The sequence below is a fragment of the Fusarium coffeatum genome, assembly GCF_003316985.1.
Source record: "Fusarium coffeatum strain FIESC_28 chromosome Unknown BRIP53273_contig_161, whole genome shotgun sequence".
Lineage (NCBI taxonomy): Eukaryota > Fungi > Ascomycota > Sordariomycetes > Hypocreales > Nectriaceae > Fusarium > Fusarium coffeatum.
The window spans coordinates 65,822-88,674 of NW_022157954.1; the positions used below are offsets into that span (position 1 = coordinate 65,822).

Genomic DNA, 22,853 nt, shown 5'->3' on the forward strand with positions numbered 1-22,853 from the left:
GTTAATGCTCCTCAGGCGACTACCTTCGCGACAAGAATGCGATGCGCGCCCGTAGTCGGAGTCAACGGAAGAAATACCGGGAGGGGCGGTTTGAGGGGATTGAGCAAGCTCCAGAGGTAACAATGTAATGAGCTCCAGGCGTAGCTTTTGCGTGAAATCGCAATCAATCGGACAAGAGAGAAGCGAGTCGCCGTTTAATTAGAATTGGCGATCAGGAGGAAAAGCGTTTGTGAAGGAGGTTGGAGGATACGGTTCGTGGGGTGACTAGGTCTCGATTTCAAGAGGTCGGGGAGACCGATCGGACACGACGTTATAAGATGGAAGAGGATAGAGGCTAAGCTAAGCAAGCACTCCAGGTTTTGATAAGAGAGGCGAATTCAGGTGTACCTAGAATTCGGATTCGGTAGTGTCGGAGCAGCGACTATAGGAATAAAGGCGCTCTCTTTGTGACGCGACTCAACGAGGGAAAAAAAGGTTAAGTTGGATGAGTGCAGGAGCAGGACCAGGAGTAGGAGTACAGTAGGAGCAGGATGATGAATTGGCGCTCTCAATGCGGGTTTGGGATTGGGGATTGGGGATCGGGGATGAGCCCATGCACGCACCATGCAGCCCAGCTCATGGAACCAAGGCCTAAGGCAAGAGAAGAAGAAACGGGTTGTGGCTCTGCAAAGCTGATTACGTATCCATTTTCACTTGCCAGCGAAGACGGCGGTTCAGAGAGCTACCTTACTTAGTACCTCTACTACCTACTACCTGCGCCAAGATTTGCGGGGGTCTTGGAGTTTTACGTATGCGTATAAATACATTTCAGTTGATTTGCTATCTCGCAGAAACTTAGGTCTATTCACTCTTTTCTCTAGGTACAGTACAATCTCGCCTAAAGTCTCCTGATCAAACTCTTAAATAAAGGCTTCGTCAGGTACCTAGCTTCGTCAAAGTGTGGCTGAGATTCCAACATTCACAGGCGTCAGAGCGTCTTTTACACCCGCTGTCCCCATCAGGAAAGTCCTACGTCACGTTCCCGAGACCCCTACGCGTTAATTAAGGTCAAGGCACCTCAATGGATGCTTAAATCTTATAGAGCACTTTTACTCTTTGTCTTACCCTATACCTCTAGACCTACGACGTGGGGATCATATGAATTTTATAAATATTTGACAGTCAAACAGTTGGGACTGTGATTGAAAAAAATACAATTAGTATCAAGAGAATGTGCTTGTACAAATAAAACAATAGACTCTCGTCTCTTCGTCAAGCATCCGCTTCTTGCGCAATGTCCAAACCCAAAAACTGGCCTGACAGCTTCGCATACCTCAAAGCGCCTCTTCACGATAAAAGCTTAAATCCAAAGCATATTCAAGACCTCAAGGGCAAACCCTCTCCCTCGAGTAGCATTCCCATCATCCCGTCAGCATCAACCACAACACCATGCAATCTGGTCAAGATCCAGCCCATCTCTAACCCTTCACACCCAGCCAACGGCCAATGCGGCCTCTTTGCAGCGCAGAATCTAGCGCCTGGTAGCTTCATCCTCGCATACCTGGGCCGTGTACACTCAGGCACTGCATCTTCAACTGAGAGCGACTATGATCTGTGGCTGGACCGTGAGATTGACGCAGCGGTCGATGCGGCAAGTGAAGGTAATGAAGGTCGCTATGTAAACGACTTTCGAGGCGTGGGAGACAGGGCAAATGCAGAGTTTCGGACGGTCTGGTGTGAGAAATGGGGAGAGCTTTGTGTGGGAGTTTGGGTTCTCGGGGGCGCAAAGAAGAAGAAGGGAGTAGGAATCAAGAAAGGGGAAGAGATTCTTGTCAGTTATGGGAAGGGTTTTTGGGGCGAGAGAAGAGCAGATGAGTACGAGTATGAGTATGATTACGAAGAGGCAGAAGAACAGGTTCTTGATAACAAACAATGAACATGCAACCAAGTTTATGCCATAGAGAAAAAAGCACGGCTACTCATTTGTCTACCTATCCAACTATTCGTGATGTAAAAAAACATCAAGCAGATGACCGTGAAAGAAATTTCACCCGGAAACCATTATCTGCGGCTCGACTCCTTCCCATGACAACAGAGAGCTTCTACTAGCACCTGATCGCATCAAGATGGGCTAGAGTATATGCTGGCAGAGGAGCTTGCAATTGCTGTCCCTGCTCTGATCCGGCATTGACATTAGGACGAGGTAGATTGTTGAGTTCGACGGTGTCGGGGTTCTTGGCAGGATCATAGTCCTTTGCGAACATCCACAGGCTGAACGTCTGGAAGATCATGGTCACATATATAAGCACACAGGATATACAATCCCAAGCCATGCGACGAGAGGTGCTGTTGTGAATGTGACCTGCAGTGTGAATTCTCTGGTGTATCGTAGAATGAAGCCCCAGCAAATTAAACACAAGGCATAAGACCAAGAATGTGATGACTTGGACCTTGGCCCTGAGTGTTGCTGCAAAGATGGCCTTGGGGCCAAGGACTACAGTGTGTCAGCTTTCGAACTACAGGATGCGAATAAGTAGAGAGTAGGTAATTTACCTTGACCTTCTTCGTGGCCTTGTTCATTGCTCGTGTCGCCTTCAATGTAGTCGGCCTTACCCCAAGCTACCCAGCCGAGGATACCGCACATTATTACGGTCGCGAAGGAAACGGCAACAATAATGACTAAATGTAGGTTAGTATACAGTATAATGGTCAGTTGGAGAGGAGATATTACTGAAACCCCCCATTAGTTTGAACTCGGACCGGGTAATGCCATCAAGCCGAAATACGACAGGGCCCAAGGACGGGATGGTTTTGTTGTCAAACATGATTCTGATTCTGACTCTGATTCTGGTGAGATTTGAAGGAAAAGTGTGAGGGAAAACAAGGAGGAAAGTAAAAGAAGAGAAGGGAGCCGGCTTGAGTCTTTTTATGTGTTTGTAATAACCTTTTCAATGAGTGGACATCATGGATATAGGCTCAAGAGTTGACGAAGTTATTTGGTACAAGCCAATGAAAAAAGAAATTGAATTGGCCTTTCTGCATGTTTGTAGATCTAGGGTTGGGTGTAAACATCATCCCCCTTAAAGTTTCCCTCCTCCTCATCTCCAGACACAGAAGCCTCAAAGTCATTCAGGGCTACATCCTCATCCATGTACTGTGAGAAGTCTTCATACCAAACAGGGAACATGGAAACCAGAAAGATAAGGGCGTCAAAGAACACGAGCAGAAGAAACAAGAATGTTTGAGCCCGAGGCTCGAATCCGAACCGAATCGTCCAGGTAAGCCAGACAACGACTGCTGCAACCCACAGTGCCACAGCTGTACCCCTCGAAAGCTTTAGTAGAAGTTTTCGATGGGTTGACATATCTTTAGTTGGTTAGTAGATGAGACATTACAAGGCAGGATGATGCTGAATGGTCGTGTACTTACTTCGACGTGACACTGACCCGGGGCGGATCTTGGTTAACATGAGATATGGGAGCGCAACTAGTAAGATGAAGTCGAAGAACGAGCCTGAATGATCAGAATCGCTGTTTAGCATTTAATAAATAGGACATGAGCTTACTTATGACGCAGGGAATGTCTAACGAAGCCGCTTCCATGACGGCTGATCTGCCAGGCATGACTGGCGTGACTGACGAGATAGACTGAGAGTCCATAGTGTACGATGCTGATTGTACAGAGCAAGCTGTATCATAAACGACTGATAGAAAGTAGATATGCATGTAAGAAGAGGAAATGATGGTCTTATAACCCGAGAAAAAGAGTGTGTTTGTGGCAGGCCAGGCTACCTTTTGTATAGAGTTCACACAAAACAGCACCTTCAGATATCATGACCTGTCAGTCCCGGTTACTTACTGGGCATCTATTGGTAGCCTTTAAAGTATGAACGACTTAAATTATTCCTAAGAAGCTTCGTGTTGTGCACAAATACGTACAAATGAGTTTGCAAAAATGCGCTCAAACACTACCCATATCTTAGTTTTGCAAATGCCTTGGTTTTCTTCAAATAAGAACTCTGCCGCTCTTTCTCTCTCTTAGAAACTATTTCTCTTTGACCCTCCATCCAATCTCTGCTCATATTCATCTCCCAATAACTGCTCTGTAACTCGACTCAACTCGACCAACGACAAGATGGATGCTACAAAGATCCCCTGGCTCTCAATCTGTTAGTGCTACTAGATTTCCTGCAAATAAAACACTTGTGCTAACTCTTACTCGGCTTTCAATATGGCATGGTAGCTTTGGCCCAGGGTACGATCTTAGCCTTGGGAGCAGCGGTTCACGCCGATATCAAACTAGGTATGCTATCCGTCCGTTCATTGCTAGTGGTTCCAAAATGCTAACACAGGCTTTGTTTTCACAGACGATGCTAAGTTACAGCGACGCTTTTCTTCCCACTCTGCCGCTCTAGGTATGATGGCCGTCACCATGATTCTCGCCGAGTGGTACGTCTCCGTTCTTGTCACAGCATTGTACGGGCCGTCTGTTATTATTCCTTGGATGATAGTAGCTCAGCTGTTTTTCATGATGCTTTTCTTCTACCTTCCATTTGAGTACATCGATATTCAAGCGAGGGAGAATGAGAGGGAAGAGGTGAAGCACCTCATAATCCCTGACGACGAAGAGACCTTGGTGGGCGACGTCGACTATGACTGCGGCCAAAGTATGTACGCAGAGTCTCTATCATCCTTCGGGTATGAAGGTGACGATGTGTGGGTCTATGGGACCATGGATCTCTCGCAGTTGTCTGGCCCTGGGAATTCCATGCCTATTTAAGTAAGATGTAAGACTGTCACATCTTGCATGTGTATGTCTGTGATTGTTCGACTGGAGGGTTTGGAAGATCTTATACAGGGGTTCTGGTCTCGTTCTTTTATTGAATAGTTATGAGCAATGTTACAGAGGCGGAGTGTTCACCGTCCTTCTGCCTCTACGTGAGGAGTCTATGTAGCTTGTGAAGACCGAGTCTTCAATGACCCGATGTGACCAATAAATAGATTGATAACATCCGTCCATGTTAGCCGGTTATGAGCGTATTGGACTGGAATCTTGTAACCAGGGGATTCAAGCTTGTATAGTTTTGTTCAGAACATATTGAAGGCACAACAAATGAGCATGTCTCTTGAGCAAGTTGAACCGCGCTCTAGTTTGAACATGCTTAGCTTCCGGGATCTCGAGTCTATCCTTGAAGGAAAGGAAGAATGCATCTCAGAACAGTTATCTCTACAACCATCATTATGAACACATACTTCCGAGTTAGATATTACGATAGAACAAAACAGTGACTTCACAATGTCATTGTTTGACAATAAACAAATTCTGTTCGAACATGGTACGCTTTAGTTTCTGCACAACTGAACAGTATCAGCCATGTTCAAGAGACCCTCAGTACGACAGGTCTGTCTTGCAATGTATATAACCTCATGTGTATCCCATCCGCGGACAGGTATCTTCAGATATTCCAACCACCAGCAATTTATACTAACGAGCAATCAGAAGAGTTTTTCTAAACACACAAACTAACTAACTACTAGATCTTCAACATGTTCTCATCTCCCTCCAAGCCCACTAGAATGGCTTCTCAAGGCTATCGTGTTAGAAAACCCTCTAACCGTCGCAGCGGTAGCTTGAATTACAAGTCTGCCACGCCCGGCCTTAAGACGAAACTCGATATATTCGCTCATACCTTTTTCTCTCCTACTAACCCTAACCGCGGCGCCGAAGATCGCGGAGCTGCATGGCTACAAGCGGAGAAACTTGACACTGGAACCCTCATAGTTTCCTCCCCAAACGAAGCAGCTGATACATGGGAGTGTAAGGATTGTAGCTGGAGGGTCCGCACCCTGGCGGGCAAGTTCAACCTGGAAGTCCACACTCAGCTCTGTCCACCTCCAACTTCCTATGCCTCTGCTTTTATCAGCTCTTCTAATGGCGAGTCAGTGCAGCTTGACTCCCCTGCACCCATTGGCACTCCTCTCAGTGGCGTTACTAACGATATCGAGGATCTCAGACGGCAAACGCTGAAAAGAGATATAGGCAATCGCCAGCCGTTCTATGGGGTTCACCAAGCCCTCTTTGACCTGAGCCGCGGTGAGTTAGTTACTGTTCACATGCGCGCTACAGACCAGAGACACAGCCGTCATGATCTCAAGCGAGGAACTATCATCTCTGCTCCTTTCCACAGCCAATACCGCTAAGATATAGTTTCGACAGTCGACCTCAACACGGGAGTCTCGGCTTTTGGGCCTGTCTACTCAAAGTACCGTAAGATGATCGTTATCGAGACTTGGGCAGAGCACGTCGTCTGTCTACCCATTTTCACTTATAACGGTAATGGTCTCGAGATGCGTCAGGGCATGGTAGAAGAGTACATGGACGTTCGCGATGTCGATGATGAGTCTCCTGCACCACCTGAGACTCACTACGAACCGTTGATGGCTATTCGCGACGAGAGATGGCTTAGTAGGAACACATTCATTACAGGTAAGGCTGTTGTGAAGCTAACTGAGAAAACCACTCACTCTCTATTCCAAAAGTGCTCTATCGAGGGCAAACTTGAACCGGCACATTTCCAGAGAATGTACAAGGCTCTGCTCGAGTTAACTCAGGTACAGGCCCTGGAAGTCTTTGGTAAACCGACTGAGGGCATGTTCATTATGCCCTGACAGATATCAAGGTATGACCTCGTTCAATTTACTTACTCACTCTCAACATTCTTAGACAGGTACGCACGCTCGTTCAATCAAATCAGCATTGTTTTAACCCTCCTGATCCCCAACCATTGGCCTCCAACGCTGGGACTCCATGTTCTGACTGTCTTGTCTAAATAATCCAATAAAAAATGCGCTTGCTACAAACAAAAGTCTTTGTCAAATACGGGATAAAGCTAGTAAAGCAATCCGCGCTGTTCCTCCCAGGTATAATACATCCGTAAGCAAACTCTCATCATCTCTGTGAATGACCTGTCCTAGGTATAGTAATTATTCAAACGTCCTCCCCTTCAGCGTCAACGTCTTCTCCCTCAGCAGCTTGTTCCCCGTTTGCCTCCTCGTCTCTAGAGGCTTTACGTGCAGCGGCACTTCCATTAGCTTTTGCTCCATTAGCTCGCATTGACACCACGACCGAGTCCTCTGCTGGCTCTTCCACTGCCACCTCTTGTTCGGGGTCATTCCCTTCAGTGATGGCTCGCAACTTGGCTTGCTTGTCCATCCACCCAGGTGGTAGACCGGGACCGCTAGTTGCATTTCCATAGTCGGATTTCTTGGTACCCTTTGGCCATCGACCTGGCCCTCGGCCTGTTCCGCCCGTCTTTTTCTTGGATGAGCTCTTGGGTCTGGAGGAGGAAGAGCGATGGCTGTTGCTGCTGCGCTTTTGCCTTGAAACGCTACTAACGGTACGAGGCGCAGTCGGGCGGCTAACGCTTGGTCTTGCCCGCTCTCGTCTGCCGCCAGGAATGGCCGGGAATACTTCGAAGCGAGTATATGGAATATCTTGATATGGCTTTAGCCAAGCAGGTGGGCCATCATCTTCTGCATCCTTCATCTCAACGTCTTTATCTTTCTCTTGTCCCGGTGCCACGTCTTCGATGGATTGAACCGGGGCTGGGTCGGCATTGGCACTTTCAGCTGCTTTGTCTCCGGCTTCTCCATTGACGTTTGCTTGGGGTTCAGCACCAGTGTCAACATCTGTATCTGGAACTGGCTCATCCTTCTTTTCTCCGTTTAATAGTGACTGACCCTCAATGCCAGTCGTACCAAGGCCTTCGTCAACTTTGGCCTCGTCATCCTCCCTGGGCGCAATAGCATTCATCGGCGGGCCCAGCTCAAAGTTGACGGCGTTGCTTCGGCCCATAACATACGGCGTCCACACAAGAGCTTCTGGCTTCAGTTGTACATAGCCCTTTGCTTCCCATTTGCCCACATATTGTCGGCAATAGTCCAGATCAACTCTGAAAGCATACGTTTTGGTCTGTGGGTCTCTGACGAGAGCTCTCAAACCCTCGAGGGCCGATATAACATCATCTGGTGTCATGCCGGTATTATCAGATATACGCTTGATGCTAAGCCCCTCTGTGGCATACTTTCCTCCCTCCATCACAGTCAAGAAATACCGACACATGATCAGCCGCCAATAATTACGATATGAGACCAGGCCCATATCCGACAAGGGCTTCTCCGGCGAGCCAGTCTTTTCCTCAACCTTTGTTAGTAGATAGGAAAAGTCGATGAGCAAGTTGCCGTAGCCCTTTCGTTGATGTATGGGTAATGTGAGGATACAAGAGACGTTGTTCTGGCTACTTGCTCGCTTTTCTTTGGAAAAGTATCCCACAAAGTGATATCCTGTCTCATTGTATTCACACAGCACGTAGAATAGGAAGGGCTCCACGTCGTAGTATAGAGTTTTCGAACCTAAAAACAGCTTGGCAAGAAGGCACAGATTCTGGCAGTAAACCGGATTCTTGCGACCGTCGACTTCGAAAACCGAGACGGATCCATGTCGATAGATCTCGTCGCCCGGGGGGTGCTTGGCCGGGCATTTGAGTTTGTGTCGCCAGGCAACGTAGTCAGACGCCATGTACTTGAGGCAGAACTCACAAATGTACAACACACGGGTCGTGCAGTACTCAGCGGGATACGGCGCCGCGTACCAGGTATCAATTTCCCATCCGCCAAATTCGATGCATTCAATATGGCTGGCGTTGTCAGCCGCCTTCTTCGCTTTTCGAACAGGGGCATTGCTTTCTTCTTGCATGGCTAGAAGACGCGCCCGCCATTCTTGGTCAGCCTGATGAAGGGCATCCTTGAATCTTTTCTCATCATCTTCGGCTGGAAGAGTTTTGGATGTGTCGGCCTCTGCCTCAGACAGAATGCCACCGAAGGGTTTGCCTTGCATCTCTTCTAAATCACGGTCGAAATAAAATGGTTGTGAGTAGCTGTCCGACGTAAAGGGGGTAGGGAGGACAGATATAGCAGCAATTGCTGTGGCTCTCGGTGTTGGGATTGGTCGTTGGGGAGGTGGTCGTGTGACAGTTCCAGGTTGTCGTCTTTTTTCTCGCCTTTTGCGAGCGAGAATTTCTTTAAGATTGCCAGGCTTGACAGTGAACCTAAGTATGAGCGACGTACGGGTGCGTTTCTCTATCGAAACGGGTGGGGGCCTTGAAACCTTGAGGCGTAGAGTTCTGGAAGGGTTATTTCGACCTGGTTCAGCACTTCCATTTCGTGCTGTACTCTCAGACGTTGCATCGTTGGACTGGTTTCGTCGACGTTTTCTCAAGGAGATCGTCGTGCCATCGTCTTCTAAGGATGATGATTTCCGTTTTCTCAGCGTGCGTGGTGCCTCTCTCGGCTCCCCATCTAACTCCTCCTCATCTTCATGCTGCGATTCGCCATGGGAGCTGGCGTCCTCGTCTTCCACTTGTTGTTCTAAATGCGCTTCACCCGAGAGTCCGTGAATGTCCGATTCCTGAGAGGTAAGTCCAACATCGTGATCGACATGATGATCTTCCACCTCCTCATCTTCCTCTTCGGCATCGGATTCTTGACCGAAACATTCTGGACATTTCCAATGCTCAGGGACTGTTACTGTTAGAATTTGCCATACTTCGAGGATTGACCTGACTCACCATTTTCGGTATTCATCGCCGCAGCATCACGCGCGCATTGTTGGTGAGCTGCATCTGTTAGCATCCAAGGGCGTGTTGTTGTAATTGTGGCGCTTACCATTACTACCGCAACGAACGCAGGCCAAGTATGCTTCAAACTCCTCGCTTGGATCGTCATCTTCACCTTGGCCACAGAAAATGCAGTTGCTTGATGCGGCGGTTTCATCATCCTCATGGTCCTCCTCGGCTTCTGCACCATCTTCCCAAGCGGCCTCCTCGTCTGACTCCTCTTCATTAGCGCTGGGAAAGTCCGACTTGTCGCTTTCACTGTCTTCATCGTCGTCGTCTCTAGTTCCGGGTTGAAATTTGACGGCGCCTACACCCTCGTCGTCTTCGTAGTCTTCCCCTTCTGCGTCGACGTCCTCATCGTGGTCCTCTTCCGCTTCCGCTTCCTCTCCCTCTGCATCCTCCACTCTTTCCGCGTCCTCATCCGCTTCATCACCTTCTTCCTGATCGGTTTGCCGGCTGTTATGAGACGATAATTGTGGGGGTGCCATGTAGTCGTTATCCTCCTCGCCCGATGCGTCTACATCCTCGCCTGAGGCGTCGCGATCGCTCAACTCTAGATCGGCGTCGTCCGATGGGTTTCGATCAACGCTGGACGTTCCTCCATTTCCTTTGGATCCTGTTGCAATGATTGTTGTGTCGCCTCCTGTTTCGCCAGCCGTCTCATACTCGGCATCCTCGTCTGAAACCATGGCGCTATGTTGACGTTCTTCTCCCATTGCTTGTGCGCTCGTCATAGTTACCCCCGCGTACCGGAAGTAAATGTTCTGAAACGCAACCTGTATTTTGCATGTCGGTCGTTATCGAAATTGACGAAGCGTTTCTCGCAGGATAATCACGTCTTGTTCATCGCGGTTGCGGCTGAAGACGCGGCCTTGAATAGAGGGGCGGCTGGGGAGAAATGCGCGAAAGAGAATAGCCAAAATTTGGGTTGAACGATAGACGGAACAGTCGCTTCTGATTTGATCTACGCGTTCGTAGAAAGCCCAAATACCGTGGAGATGCAATAAGTCAAGCCACTGGAGACAGTCGCGTCGACTTGGTTGATATCAAACAGCTGTCGCGGGAGCTAGTTGCCACAGTGCGTGCGACAGCTGCTTGAATGATTGGGCACTACGAGCTTGGTGCTACAACGTGCGACTAGCGTACCTGTCGACTGTGATTAATGCAGGGATAAGATCGGAGCTAAGTTTCGGCCTTAGGCAACAAAAACCGCATCACCAATCGCTGAATCGTCAATGGCTCGGCTCGACGTGAGCTTCAATTCAAGGCCCGGCATTCGAAAGATTCTCGACCACCCCGACGAACCAGGACGACAGGTCAGGTCTGGTCAATTCGATTCTTTGTCCTCCGAATAAAACAGCGAATACCTCCAAGTCTGCTCAGGCAGCGTCATCGTCACAATGCCCGTCCCTTTTGAGGCTCTTCTTCCCTATGCCATCATGATTGGTGTATGTCGCTATCCGATTCCGCAGCTGCACCATACGGAAGCTTATTGAGTTATAGATGTTCGGTATCTCTGGTACCGGTCTTGCCGTCATTAAGACCTGGCAGAACGAGGGCAAGCGACCTCGTTACTCCGTGGATCAGTGGGATAGAGTAAGTTGCTCGCGCCTATAATAAATGTTCAATGCTAACTATCTCCCAGCAAAGTACGATATAGCCGAACGAGTTCCTAAAATTTATACTAACCAATGAATTAGTGATGGAGCGTGACCGTCGTCTTACGGGAACCCTACGAGGACAAACAGACAAGCCGGAGGCACCCTTAGGGTTCGAATTGAACAACCCCTGGAAGGTAAGCCTCCTACTCTTGCTATCATACGGATCGGAAATTAACACGACACTACAGTTGGAAACCCGATTTTCTTAAACAACAACATGGTGGTTTAGAGCGAATGGTTATGGTAAGGCAACCCGGATCAACAAATGTAATTATACAGCCTGGGTTAGAGGCATGAAAGCCATAAGGCGGAGACTGGACGACTAAGAGAAGAATCAGACAATTCCAAACAGGTTCTTTTATTATTTCGAAATCACGAAGTTATGTTAAATTCGAGTGGTTTGATCTAGATAGCAGGGTATCTTTATTATATCGCTATCTCTGCTCTATTCTTATTCAGGCCCTCCAGCAACGTGCAAGCCTGACACATGGCCTGACTTGACATGTAGCCACACTTGACGCACTTGCCTAGGCTCTGCTTTGGTGCAGATGGCCCTTCCTTCTGCTTTGGCTTCTTTGTCCTTACTGGTAGAGGCACCGCATCATCCTTGGGAGTTCCGTTGGCTGTGATCTCTGTCTCAAGAGCTGCAGACTCGGGTTGCTTCTTCAAGCTGGCCTCGATCTGGGCCATCTCGTTACCTGAAGTTCGCCCGTTGGCTGAACCACAGCCTCCAATGCCCTCGCCTTCGTCACAACCACATGCCCCTTGACCCTTGTCAGGCGTAAGTCGGGCCATGTCCTCTCCACTTCTGACAATGTCCAAGATGGCACTTGGCCGCACTTTTTCCAGGTTCTTTATCAGCCCTCGCGCCGTGCCTCTGAAAGCTTCTGGGCTGTATATGCATTCTGTGCTGAAGTAGTCCAGCTTCTTGTGGTGGGCATAAAGAACAATCTCCTTCTCATATGCATACTTGAGAGGCTTGCTTCTCATAACTTCACTGCTTGAATTTCCGGTGATAATGCTGGTGCTTCGAGATAACCGGGGCATGTCTCCTCGTAAAAGGTTCATAAGGACAGTCTCGGCGACATCGTCGGCGTTGTGGCCGGTAATAACATGCTGAATGACCAATTTCTTGGCCCCGCGGTCCAAAGCCTGGCGTCGGAAAACACCACAATATGTGCAGTTTCCCTTCTTTCCAATGGTTTCAACGACCTGGTCCATGGTCCATCCGTACAGCTCGTCGTAGCCAACAATCTCCAGAGGCATCTCGTACTGAACAGCATTTCGCTTCACTGTCTCAAGTGAATCGTCTCGATATCCCTTGATACCTTCGTCCACACTGAGCAACACAAGATCTAGCCCATAGTCGTGACGTTCGTTCAAAGTTTTCATCACAGAGGCCAAGACTGTTGAATCCTTGCCACCCGAAGCACCAATAGCAACTCGTTCACCCCGGTAGAAGAGTTTTGATGATATGATTGTATGATGAACTTCATCTTCAAAAACTTGAATGAAGCAGTCCCGGCACAGTTTATGGTGGTTCTTGGGTCGCTTTACAACAGCCCTGTTCTTTTCACATCGAACGCAGGGTGTAGGTGCCATTTTGTCGTTGTAGAGTGAATGAGACTCCTCTCAGTTGGGTTGAAGGAGGTGTTTGTTGTCCCGGTGGAGAAGTTCAAATGTCTGTAGGCTGAGCTTTATATCGATATTCACAAAGTTTCATGTAGGAGAAACCGTTGTCTTCACCTCAACTTTACAACATTCTAGACTGCCTTTCCTTTCCACTTGTTGCCTCCCAATGATTGATTGACTCGTGATAGTTTAGCCGCACTGTAAGAGTCACAGTGTCACGTGCATTAGACGCTGAAGGAAAGAAAAGAAAAAAAGATCTGCTCCAATCTGGAAGGTGGATCTCTTGAGGCCCCACAGCAACCTTCCCAGAAGCCCTAATTATTTTCCACCGGCCAAAAAAGGATCTCGCGTCTTCTCTTCTTGATTTTGTTCTTTATCCACCATTCGTGTCCCGGACTTTTGCTCTTCAACCCACGAGCAACTACTAACCCCAACGATTCAAGATGGTGAGTGAATAAAACAATCGACTCGACTCTAATGGCCACAGTTTTGTGAGTCAAATGTGCTTTATGCGCAGTTGAAGCCGCAGCGTCGTCCATTTCGGTGGACGACATGTGCTGTTGGTATTCCGCCAGTCTTCGATTACCGTGAAACGTATCGAGCTGGTGAAGACTTGGCTGGAGATGCGGCGTGTGCAGAAATGCCATGACCAATTCTCGTTAGAGTTCAGAGAAGACCTTTTGTTGGCTTGAATGCCTTGCTGATGTCTTCTTTTCTCAATGACAGCCTCCCAAGTCCGGCAAGAAGGTCGCTGCCGCCCCTTTCCCTCAGGGTAAGGCTGGCAAGAAGGCCGCCAAGGTTAGTAATCCCCGTCGCCTTTTGTTGAGAGAAAAGATCGCTGACAATCCAAAGAACCCCCTTCTCGAGAAGCGACCCCGCAACTTCGGCATCGGCCAGGACATCCAGCCCAAGCGAAATGTCTCCCGCATGGTCAAGTGGCCCGAGTATGTCCGCCTCCAGCGACAGAAGAAGATCCTTCAGATGCGCCTGAAGGTTCCCCCGGCTCTCGCTCAGTTCCAGCACGTCCTCGACCGCAACACTGCTGCCCAGGCTTTCAAGCTCCTCAACAAGTACCGACCTGAGACCAAGGCCGAGAAGAAGGAGCGTCTCCTCCAGGAGGCTACCGCCGTCAAGGAGGGCAAGAAGAAGGAGGATGTCTCCAAGAAGCCCTACACCGTCAAGTACGGTCTCAACCACGTTGTCGGCCTGATTGAGAACAAGAAGGCTTCTCTCGTCCTCATCCCCAACGACGTCGAGCCCATTGAGCTCGTTGTCTTCCTTCCTTCCCTTTGCAAGAAGATGGGTATCCCCTACGCCATTGTCAAGGGCAAGGCCCGTCTCGGAACGGTCGTCCACAAGAAGGTAAGCAAAACCAATTCGATCAAGTCTGAACGATATCTAACTAGTCCTAGACCGCTGCTGTCCTCGCCATCACTGAGGTCCGCTCCGAGGACAAGAACGAGCTCTCCAAGCTCGTCTCCGCTGTCAAGGATGGTTACCTCGAGAAGCACGACCAGGCCCGCCGACAATGGGGTGGTGGTATCATGGGTGCCAAGGCTCAGATGAAGATCATCAAGAAGCAGAAGGCTCTCGAGGCTGCTACCAAGATCTAAGTCTAATTTGTTTATACCCCTCACAATGCATTGCGATTATGGGATCGGACGGTGTTGCACGGTTCAGGGCATGGAAAATGAATGATTTTTCTCGGGTTACTTTTTGTCCCATCCCACTCGCAGTGACATGAGGGGCTGGTCTCCCAACCCTCCTAAAATAGATGATGAGCTTGCTTCTTGGACAAGTCTTTGGGTGTAAAATGTGATTGTAAGGTTCTTAAAAGCTGTCCTGTCGCAAGCAACCGCTGTCCCGTGATATCGACAAAATCACCATGTCTACGTTGCCTTGAAGTAACGGCGTGAATTGATCAAGCCGATTTAACTAGCGTTCTGAAGGGCTGTTTTGATCGTGTGAAAGACTACGCCGTCGATTTGTTTCCGTCACGAGCAGTCGCTAAATTGCACTCGTTTATCTGAGTGAATCAGGTCCTTTGCTGCACTTCTGCATTGCGATACATGCTTGCTAGATGAGCGGACTCAGCAAGATTGGTTCTCTGCCTAGATACCGATGGAGCGAGCTCTTGCTGAGGACTGACTCCGAATCAGTTTGTGCTCTTACAGTCCAAGCAATTCTATTAGAGGGTGTTCTGGAACAAGCAAGTCCTGATAAGTTTACTCTTAGGCTAGCGTCCAAGAATCTGCTTAAGCCTTTCTTATGTCACGTCATCAGGTCAGGCTGTGTGTTCATGCCCAGAGCATTGGGTTAGTTTAATATCACCAAATCCTGAAGGACCGTGAAGGGAAAGCAGCCAATCCAGACATGCGCATTTTCTCTTTGAGATGTTGCTCTAAAAAATCATTGTATCATTAAAAGGCTGTTCTATTGCCATTGCTGCTTTAATTTCTCTCGTCTCTTGCCCCAGTTGGCACATTCGTAGAATTCGCTCTCACCCCGTAATGGATAAACTCCGAGGCCACGGATAACAGTCAAGGGCTCATACTTGTAGTACCGGCGCACAGAACTAGACCATCACAGTATCACGGTCTTGAAAACCAGTCCAGTTGTTCAGATGAAGTCCTAGTAGACGATGTAACTCGGTACTCCCATCATGTCGAATCCCATACTCATCGGCATCTCTCAGAATGTGATCGATGTATTCACCCGCTCCAGAGAGGTGTAGAATGTGGGCGATAGCAGAGTGAATTGCCAGTAGTCGTGGATCCGGGGGATCGATGGTCTTGCTGGCGGTGATGAAAAGCGTTCGAGTAACGGGGACTCCTTCACGAAACGGAGGAGCGAGAAATGTTTTAATTTCATACGTGTGCTCTGGCGGCCCTGCAGGTTTGAAAAAGATCTTATATCGACCAAAATGTTTGTGCATTAGTTGAGTCAGCGTTAAAGCGTTTCCAGGACGATCAATATCGGTTCCGCTGATCTTATGAGCGACACCCGCGTCCAACATGTTGAGTATCTTCAGCGTTGTTTGTTGGGCTTCAGTCTGGAACATATAGGTTAGCGATTGCGATTCAAAAAGGGTTCTGGAGTCTCCTGCCAGTCCTCGGTTGCCTTCAACCTTCGTCAATGAATGAGGCAAGATATGTGCCACCTTAAGAGCATCAAACTTTTGCCCATGTAGAGACACTCCATCTTCGTCGCGGAAAGCATCTTTTTGGCCACCCATTTCCAAGTTGTATCGCTTCTCCCCCAACTCTTCTTCAAATTTGCGAGAAACAACACACCGATGGCGATCTCGCTCTAGACATTGTGCTCTGAGAATGGAGACCCGCTGTGGAGTTCCTATATATTCATGTTCTTGCTCAAGCGCACGCATGACGGCTGAATGGGTTGCTGGTGAAGGCTGAGGTGTCTTAGCGCTATTTACTTTAAGCGGTAGAAAAAAGTTATCAAAAAGATAATCAGCAAACCCATTGAGGGAAGCTCGGAGTTCGTTACTGTCGTTAAAGTTGATGTCCTCATTTGAATCAATAGAAAGTCCTGCACTGAGAAAGAAAGCATGCAAAATGTAATCCTTAGACTTATCGTCTGCTGAGCGGTTGTACATTTGTCTGACCAGTTCGACGCGGTCATACTCCTGAGCAGGTCTGTTACTGTGATCCCGGAAGTGCTCCAGGATTTGGAAAAACCGACGCGTGGTAGATGCGCGTTGGTCGGCAGTGAGCGGGGGTTTTTCTGAGAAATCGATTACTGCCATTAGGGAGCTCTGGTGGTGTAGACGCGGCGGCACCATTTTGATGTTGACGCTGAGTTGTGAAGTTGAAGTGTTAACAGCAAGAAAGCAGGAGATGAGGTCGATGGTGGGGTTGAGGGGCACAGTGCAGATCAGGCACACGCTGATGATTTAATGCCACACAACCTAGTGCGCATTGGGCTCAGGGTTGTGTCGGTGCAGTGCGGACTCGATAGATGCATAAATGGTGGGATGGAGCTTGGATAAGACGATATTCGGCCCAGACCCCGGTTCGGCTGGAGAATAAAATTGCGGCTGCAGCTTCTTCTGAAAATCTTCTTTTGTCTTCAACAACAATTTCGCCGGCTGCAATTGACTGCCTCAACGAAAATTGTCAAGCACGAAACTTTTGGACTCTGCAGGCAGCTTTTGCGCCATCACAATTTTGTTCTCACGGGTCGATTCTTACCCAGCAACAGTAAGGTACGTTACACAACACGACACGACTGGTGTCTCGTTGTCAACCCACGACGGACGCGTGCACTCTTCCCCTTTTTCATGATGACAAACTCTTCCATTAAGAACGGCCAACTGAATCACCATGTTGATTTAAAAATTATCAAGCTCAACAGTCTGACATGTTTCCCTCATTCATTATTCATTGCAACCAACTTGTCAGAAGCATTTAGCTAACTTGACAACCAGTTTTGTAGATTTCATTCGGAAAGGCTCTGCTCTGCCAATAGGCCCAGCTGTTATTACCTAGCATGAAACAATGTATTTAATACAGATATATCTTTAAAAATGTCGCTTAGTTTGCTGTGATGTGTCACTCTGTCGTTCAACTTGGGGGATACCCAATTTTCAGATCATGTATGAACTTTCACTACTCTTCACCGGCATTCATAAATCACCGCCACAGATCGTCTCGTTCAATTTGTTGGTGTTGTTGTTAAATCATATCTTATTCTCTCAACAAGCTAATATATACAATATTCCGATTCATGGAGCACCATGCCAGTTCTTTGTGGCTGGGTCAAAGTAGTTGCTTTGGTCTTCCGGCCTCTAGTAACCTGCTATCCCTCGAAATAGAGAGTTCCCTGTTTCCTGCAGCAAGAAAGATGTTACAGGTCCTTTCAATTCAACGCGCCACTTACTCCCAAAATGTTGGAAGCATCCAAGGCCTCCTAGATCATCGCCAATACACCTGTCATGTTTTTCGTGGACCCTTTAAACGCTGCTGCAACCATTCATTTCTGTCATAATCGCAGGCTTTTCCCGACATGATAATCCACCAGTCTATATCAAATCTGCTCGTGTCACCCGCATGAGACTAACAGCGGTTTCGTTTGAAGCAAAACTGCTGGCTAGCTTTTCGTCATCTTCGTTATTCAGCTGTCAGACTCGGTCTAGCGGGGCGAAACATCGTGTCAATCAAGTCGATACTTTCTATAGTTCTTCTTCGTCTTCATTTTTCCCTTTTTGCGTCTCCACGTTGGAGGGTGTTCCAGATCCGGACCCCCCAGACGGCGCTGCATCCAACTCCGTCTTCAAGCCCGAGCCTGCTCCAAAGCTAACACCATCGGCTGAGTAGTCAACGCTGGGTCTGTACTTCTTGAGAGGGCTCTGGAAGCTGGACTTGCTAGGGGTATCGAGACTCGCTGCATTTGACAAACTGTTGTTTGCAGAAGATCCTCCAGCGGGAGGTGCTAGGGACGTGGATGCGTTGGCTGCAGTAGGGGTCTGCGATGCTGAAGAGGCGACTATGCTGTCTGGGTCCGCGGAATGCGCCCTCTTAAGCTGTATCCAAGATGTCAGGTCAGGAAGCCCAAAGCATGATCATGTCAGAACTTACGTGAATACGGTCCACACCCTCAGCAAGTTCGCCCTGGAACTTAACATCTTCCGGCGCAAGTTTGGAGTCTACTTCCTTATCGTAAACTTCCTCCATCTTGCCTAGGTTTTCGTCGTCATCATCGTCGTCGTCGTCGCTATCATCGGCAATATTTCCGTTGCTCTTCTTTCGAGCCTTGCGCCGTCTCGAGGCTTCAGTAGCTTGGTCGCGGAAGGCAGAGAAACCAACGGTACCGCCAGCCTTAAGGGGTCCTAGGTTAGAGAAGTCGAGTTGACCCGATCTTCGCTTAACGGAGCTTGGTGTTGTCTGTGGGTTCTTCGATGATTGAATGACGCCCAGCTTTTGCAATTGTCCTGTAACAGCTTGTCAGTATATGGAGATCATGCCATGCTTTAAAACTTACGCTCTCCGCGATAGAAAAAGGTAAAGACGGCATAAGGCTTGTCTGGACCATCGATCCCTGTCACAGTTTGTGTGCTAATAGTCTTGGGATCAAGAGTTTTGGGTTTCGCAAAACTCGTTGTATGTTCAACATCGGCGTCGATTCCGTTGCCTTCTTTGGAACCCATATCGTCCTCATCGCCATCATGGGCATCAAATTGAGGAGAGTACTCGCCCTTCTTGATTTCACCGGAGGCGAGAACACGGAACATAGCCACTTTGATCTGTCCAGTCGCCTCAGGTGGTTCATCATCATCGTCGGACCAGGAATCGGAATCGTCCAAGACAGCCTCGATAGGGGACTTGTCATCGGCACCATAGCGTAGTGTGCTCCTTCGGCTCGAAGATCCTTCCTCTACATCGGCGCTTGCGTTGCCTTCAAGGGCCCTTTGTCGTCGTCGGCGCTTCTCAAACTTCTGGCGACGCTTCTCAAGTTTCTCGGCAGCATCATGTCCTTGGAGATCCAAACCGTTGAGCCATCGCTCCAAGCCAACCTCACGGAACAAGAACTCGCGCTCGGCCAGACCGCCACCTTCAGAGTCAGGGACCTGAACCCAACGGCTGTTCACCCAAGTTTCCTCACCAGGTCGCAGCAGAGTAGCAACTTCCTCTTTAGCTCGACCGTCAAAGTAGATGTAGGCAGCGATAGTCTCGTTCTCGGAGTTGGTCATAGGGATGTAGGGGTTAACTACACCAGTCGACTTGCCTCGTTCGCCAGTGTTGAGCCCACCAACGAACTGTGGCTTTGGATAAGGGTTCTCATCACTAGGCTTTGGGGTTGAGTATGGAATAGGCAGTCCTGGGGTAAGGAGCGTGATAGAGATGGCGAATTTAGCAGGCTCAGGTTTGTTTGACTCGGCGAGCTGAGGTTGGGGAACAGGAATGTAGGTGCTGATCCGCGAGAGACGAGATTGTTTCTGCATGCCATGCTCTGGCAGCGGGGCAGAGTTCGCATGGATGCTGACCGCAATGCCCTTAAAGCAGGGCATCGTGGCGGTACGTGCTGGGGATTGCTTTGTACAATCGAGGGTGAGGGGAGGCAGAGATGATGATAACGGCGAGAGATCTAAGGTTTGGTCGGTACGTTTGGCCTCGATTAGGCTCGTTGAAAGTTGGGCTGGTCAGGGCTAGACTGGCGCGAAGCACGAGCAGCAAAGGCAGTCGGACGGTCGCTTGCTGGTGCTAAACTCAGCACATACGGTCAGGTCGGTGTGCTCAGCTCAGGCCTTGTCGTGATTGTTCAAACGGATGTGGTTCGGGAGACGTCGAGAGGAACAAGCGGGCGGGCGGTGGAGGTGGTCGCAGTAGTTGGTCCCGCAATAGAGTCCAGGTGAATCGAGCTAGTAATGGCGGTCGGTACGTAGCGGTAGCGGCAGCGGCACGGTGCTGTCGTGGTAGCAGCGAGGTGGTCGGCTGTAGAGTGAGGTGGGTTGTTAGTGGAGACGATGAACAATTCAATAGTTCAAGGTCATATTTCTTATGTGACTGGTGATATGAGGAGTGAACAGGTAGTCTAACTGATGCACTGCACTGCAAACTAGGTAGCTTGCTAAGCCGTGTCAATGAACGAACCAGTGCTGTTTGTTCGCGGGAAGAAAGTGGAGGGGTTACCCATGGGAAGAGAAGCCATAAGGATAGACTACAAGATCAGCCAGAGCATGGGTACTCCCTGCCTTCAAAGGGGGGTTTGCAGCAATACCTATGGAGGGGTTGGACGTGGATGCCCGCTATAAAATTCGTTGGTAAATAGCGGGCCAGAGAGCACCCGACCTGGAATATGCAACAGAATTGAACATTTACAATGTCCAAATGGCTCAGTATTATACTATAGGTAAATTAGGTATATACTAGTGAATCTTCTTGTACTTCTTGCAATATTGTATATAACATTAGAACTGGTAGTAATTGTCGCTCGTCATATAGCGCGAATCTTGAACGCATTCAACAGTCAAACTGCCAGCCTTCCATTATTTCCTAAACTCAGATCAATAGACAATAGTAACTGGACGCTGCAATCAAGGTTCTGGCTGTCTAAACAACAACTAAACTTTGCCCGTTATGAGGTCGTCATAGAAGTACAACCAAGTTGGCATGCACTAACATTGACCATCATGGTTTAGGATATTATATAACACATGCCTCAGATACAACCAAATGTCGTCTAGTACCAACTTCTCATTAGTCTACCATAAATAGTATAAGCCATGGGTATCTGGTTCTACGGCTTCTCGCATTTTTCCTCCTGATCAACACACATCACAACCTACCTAGATTCGCATCACAGTCTATTGCGGGACGTCCGTCGCCGAATGCTCGATGTACCTTCCTCGCTGTAACTCGTCCCAATACCCGAATCCTTATGTTGTACATCCTCGTCGTCTTTGTCGTCATCGAAGCTTCCATCATCTTCGTCATCAGCGTCGGCTCCTGCTCGAGGAATTTCTGACAGGGGTTGTTCGGGATCCAGTTCTGGCTTGATATCCGGCTCATATTTGAGTGGCTGTTGCCTCCCATACGTAGGAAATATCTCTTCGCGATCCGTGTACTCATTCTCATGGTCATCTCTAAGCCCCTCGAGTCTTCTGGCTTTGGTATCGTCCTCTCCAGGCGGTGACCCGGAGACGACACTCCATAGTCCCCAAGCCACACCCATGAATATAACCTCAAAGGCCCAGAAAACAACAGTCAGAGCCAGGAAGGTCGAAATGCGGTAATGCACCATCATCCAACGAAGTCCACGAAGCTGGGCTGTGAGCTGCAGGTAGGCATGATAAACCTGGATAGTCTGTCCTGCCTCCACCTCAATGTATGCCGACTTGGGTAATACCGATTCTTTTGAAAACAAAACTCGCTCCGCCAATGGGATGGTCATCGAGTTCGTGCTGGATCCTGGTGTGAACAGGTGGTAAATTAGAAACAGAACACGGGATGCTACAGACACGAGCGGATCCACGTATGGAAACAGAGCAGGCCTGCGGGAGCTAAACAACACATTGGCTCCCCCAAAACCTTGGTGTAACGACGCATGTCGTTCAGCCTCGGTGTAAAGCTCAGAATCAGCTTTGGAATCGAGCATATGCAGGCTAATCATAAAGTTGCCGCGCTCCACGTTCGGGGTTGAGCGCGGCATTGATAGTACCAAGGACACATCGTACTCTTGCTGCGTTTTCATAGGAGGCGTTTGTAGCGATGTGATCCCATATGGATTAATTCCAGAGCTAAGGCCAACAGCATCAGTGAGCCAGACAGACTGGTCGCGACATCAGAGCACGTACCCATATTGTAGATGTAGTGGCAAAGTCACAACCTCATGAGGCAGAAAATTCTGGAAGAAGAGCACTGACGCAATGGAAGCCGTGCAGAATAGAGTGGCAGCGGTTGAGACGAGGAGAACGGTGTTAACAACTGCTCGTTGGACAGGCTTAGAAGTGACGACACGGGCAGTTTCTTGAAGAGTTTCCTTGGGTTCGATTAGTTTGTGTGCAGTGGAGTGAATGTCATGAGCACAACTCACCATGATGAACCTAACTAACTCATCAACTCGGATGAGGTGAAGTTAGATTGAGAGAAGGGAACAAGAGTGGCACACGACAAGGGAGGGAAAGCCAGCCCAAGGGAGTGAGATAGTGAGCAAGCGAGTGGCATGTGAAGGTGACAAAATGGACAGGGATGGACGGATGGATGGACAAGGAAGCTACCTCTAAGCTCTGACAGCTCCAACGTCATAGGTGAGGTAGGGTCCAGGGAGCTCACCACTTTACCATACCTACTGTAATTGCTTTACATGGTAATTCAGTCACAATTGAAATTGGAATTTACTGCAAAGAAAATTGATTCTTGTTCAATTTCAACATTAGGAAATACGGATTC

General features: G+C 48.7%; 12 protein-coding genes across 12 annotated transcripts; 5 read left to right on the forward strand and 7 right to left on the reverse strand.

Moving 5' to 3' along the window:
- Positions 1–1,273: 1,273 nt before the first annotated feature.
- FIESC28_07340 (uncharacterized protein) lies at positions 1,274–1,915 on the forward strand (the record flags this gene model as incomplete). The annotated part of the gene is made up of 1 exon (XM_031161480.1): positions 1,274–1,915. One exon carries the CDS (start codon positions 1,274–1,276, stop codon positions 1,913–1,915), a length of 642 nt encoding a protein of 213 aa, XP_031014464.1.
- A 169-nt stretch (positions 1,916–2,084) lies between these two features.
- Positions 2,085–2,623, reverse strand: FIESC28_07341 (uncharacterized protein; the record flags this gene model as incomplete). The annotated part of the gene is made up of 2 exons (XM_031161481.1): positions 2,085–2,473; positions 2,533–2,623. 2 exons carry the CDS (start codon positions 2,621–2,623, stop codon positions 2,085–2,087), a joined length of 480 nt encoding a protein of 159 aa, XP_031014465.1.
- Positions 2,624–3,031: 408 nt separating this feature from the next.
- Positions 3,032–3,638, reverse strand: FIESC28_07342 (uncharacterized protein; the record flags this gene model as incomplete). Its single annotated transcript, XM_031161482.1, has 3 exons — positions 3,032–3,345; positions 3,409–3,492; positions 3,545–3,638. The coding sequence occupies 3 exons, from the start codon at positions 3,636–3,638 to the stop codon at positions 3,032–3,034; spliced, it is 492 nt and encodes a 163-aa protein (XP_031014466.1).
- A 475-nt stretch (positions 3,639–4,113) lies between these two features.
- Positions 4,114–4,758, forward strand: FIESC28_07343 (uncharacterized protein; the record flags this gene model as incomplete). Its single annotated transcript, XM_031161483.1, has 3 exons — positions 4,114–4,147; positions 4,222–4,281; positions 4,346–4,758. The coding sequence occupies 3 exons, from the start codon at positions 4,114–4,116 to the stop codon at positions 4,756–4,758; spliced, it is 507 nt and encodes a 168-aa protein (XP_031014467.1).
- Positions 4,759–5,525: 767 nt separating this feature from the next.
- On the forward strand, positions 5,526–6,647 carry FIESC28_07344 (uncharacterized protein; the record flags this gene model as incomplete). The annotated part of the gene is made up of 2 exons (XM_031161484.1): positions 5,526–6,072; positions 6,187–6,647. The coding sequence occupies 2 exons, from the start codon at positions 5,526–5,528 to the stop codon at positions 6,645–6,647; spliced, it is 1,008 nt and encodes a 335-aa protein (XP_031014468.1).
- Positions 6,648–6,966: 319 nt separating this feature from the next.
- Positions 6,967–10,386, reverse strand: FIESC28_07345 (uncharacterized protein; the record flags this gene model as incomplete). Its single annotated transcript, XM_031161485.1, has 3 exons — positions 6,967–9,557; positions 9,605–9,652; positions 9,702–10,386. 3 exons carry the CDS (start codon positions 10,384–10,386, stop codon positions 6,967–6,969), a joined length of 3,324 nt encoding a protein of 1,107 aa, XP_031014469.1.
- Positions 10,387–11,052: 666 nt separating this feature from the next.
- On the forward strand, positions 11,053–11,522 carry FIESC28_07346 (uncharacterized protein; the record flags this gene model as incomplete). Its single annotated transcript, XM_031161486.1, has 5 exons — positions 11,053–11,100; positions 11,156–11,248; positions 11,298–11,301; positions 11,353–11,447; positions 11,502–11,522. The coding sequence occupies 5 exons, from the start codon at positions 11,053–11,055 to the stop codon at positions 11,520–11,522; spliced, it is 261 nt and encodes an 86-aa protein (XP_031014470.1).
- A 217-nt stretch (positions 11,523–11,739) lies between these two features.
- FIESC28_07347 (uncharacterized protein) lies at positions 11,740–12,915 on the reverse strand (the record flags this gene model as incomplete). The annotated part of the gene is made up of 1 exon (XM_031161487.1): positions 11,740–12,915. The coding sequence occupies one exon, from the start codon at positions 12,913–12,915 to the stop codon at positions 11,740–11,742; it is 1,176 nt and encodes a 391-aa protein (XP_031014471.1).
- A 473-nt stretch (positions 12,916–13,388) lies between these two features.
- On the forward strand, positions 13,389–14,558 carry FIESC28_07348 (uncharacterized protein; the record flags this gene model as incomplete). The annotated part of the gene is made up of 3 exons (XM_031161488.1): positions 13,389–13,391; positions 13,672–14,307; positions 14,358–14,558. 3 exons carry the CDS (start codon positions 13,389–13,391, stop codon positions 14,556–14,558), a joined length of 840 nt encoding a protein of 279 aa, XP_031014472.1.
- A 962-nt stretch (positions 14,559–15,520) lies between these two features.
- Positions 15,521–16,747, reverse strand: FIESC28_07349 (uncharacterized protein; the record flags this gene model as incomplete). The annotated part of the gene is made up of 1 exon (XM_031161489.1): positions 15,521–16,747. The coding sequence occupies one exon, from the start codon at positions 16,745–16,747 to the stop codon at positions 15,521–15,523; it is 1,227 nt and encodes a 408-aa protein (XP_031014473.1).
- A 1,389-nt stretch (positions 16,748–18,136) lies between these two features.
- FIESC28_07350 (uncharacterized protein) lies at positions 18,137–19,972 on the reverse strand (the record flags this gene model as incomplete). The annotated part of the gene is made up of 3 exons (XM_031161490.1): positions 18,137–18,487; positions 18,543–18,895; positions 18,946–19,972. 3 exons carry the CDS (start codon positions 19,970–19,972, stop codon positions 18,137–18,139), a joined length of 1,731 nt encoding a protein of 576 aa, XP_031014474.1.
- A 1,289-nt stretch (positions 19,973–21,261) lies between these two features.
- Positions 21,262–22,500, reverse strand: FIESC28_07351 (uncharacterized protein; the record flags this gene model as incomplete). Its single annotated transcript, XM_031161491.1, has 3 exons — positions 21,262–22,201; positions 22,259–22,443; positions 22,498–22,500. 3 exons carry the CDS (start codon positions 22,498–22,500, stop codon positions 21,262–21,264), a joined length of 1,128 nt encoding a protein of 375 aa, XP_031014475.1.
- Between the last annotated feature and the right edge of the window lie 353 nt (positions 22,501–22,853).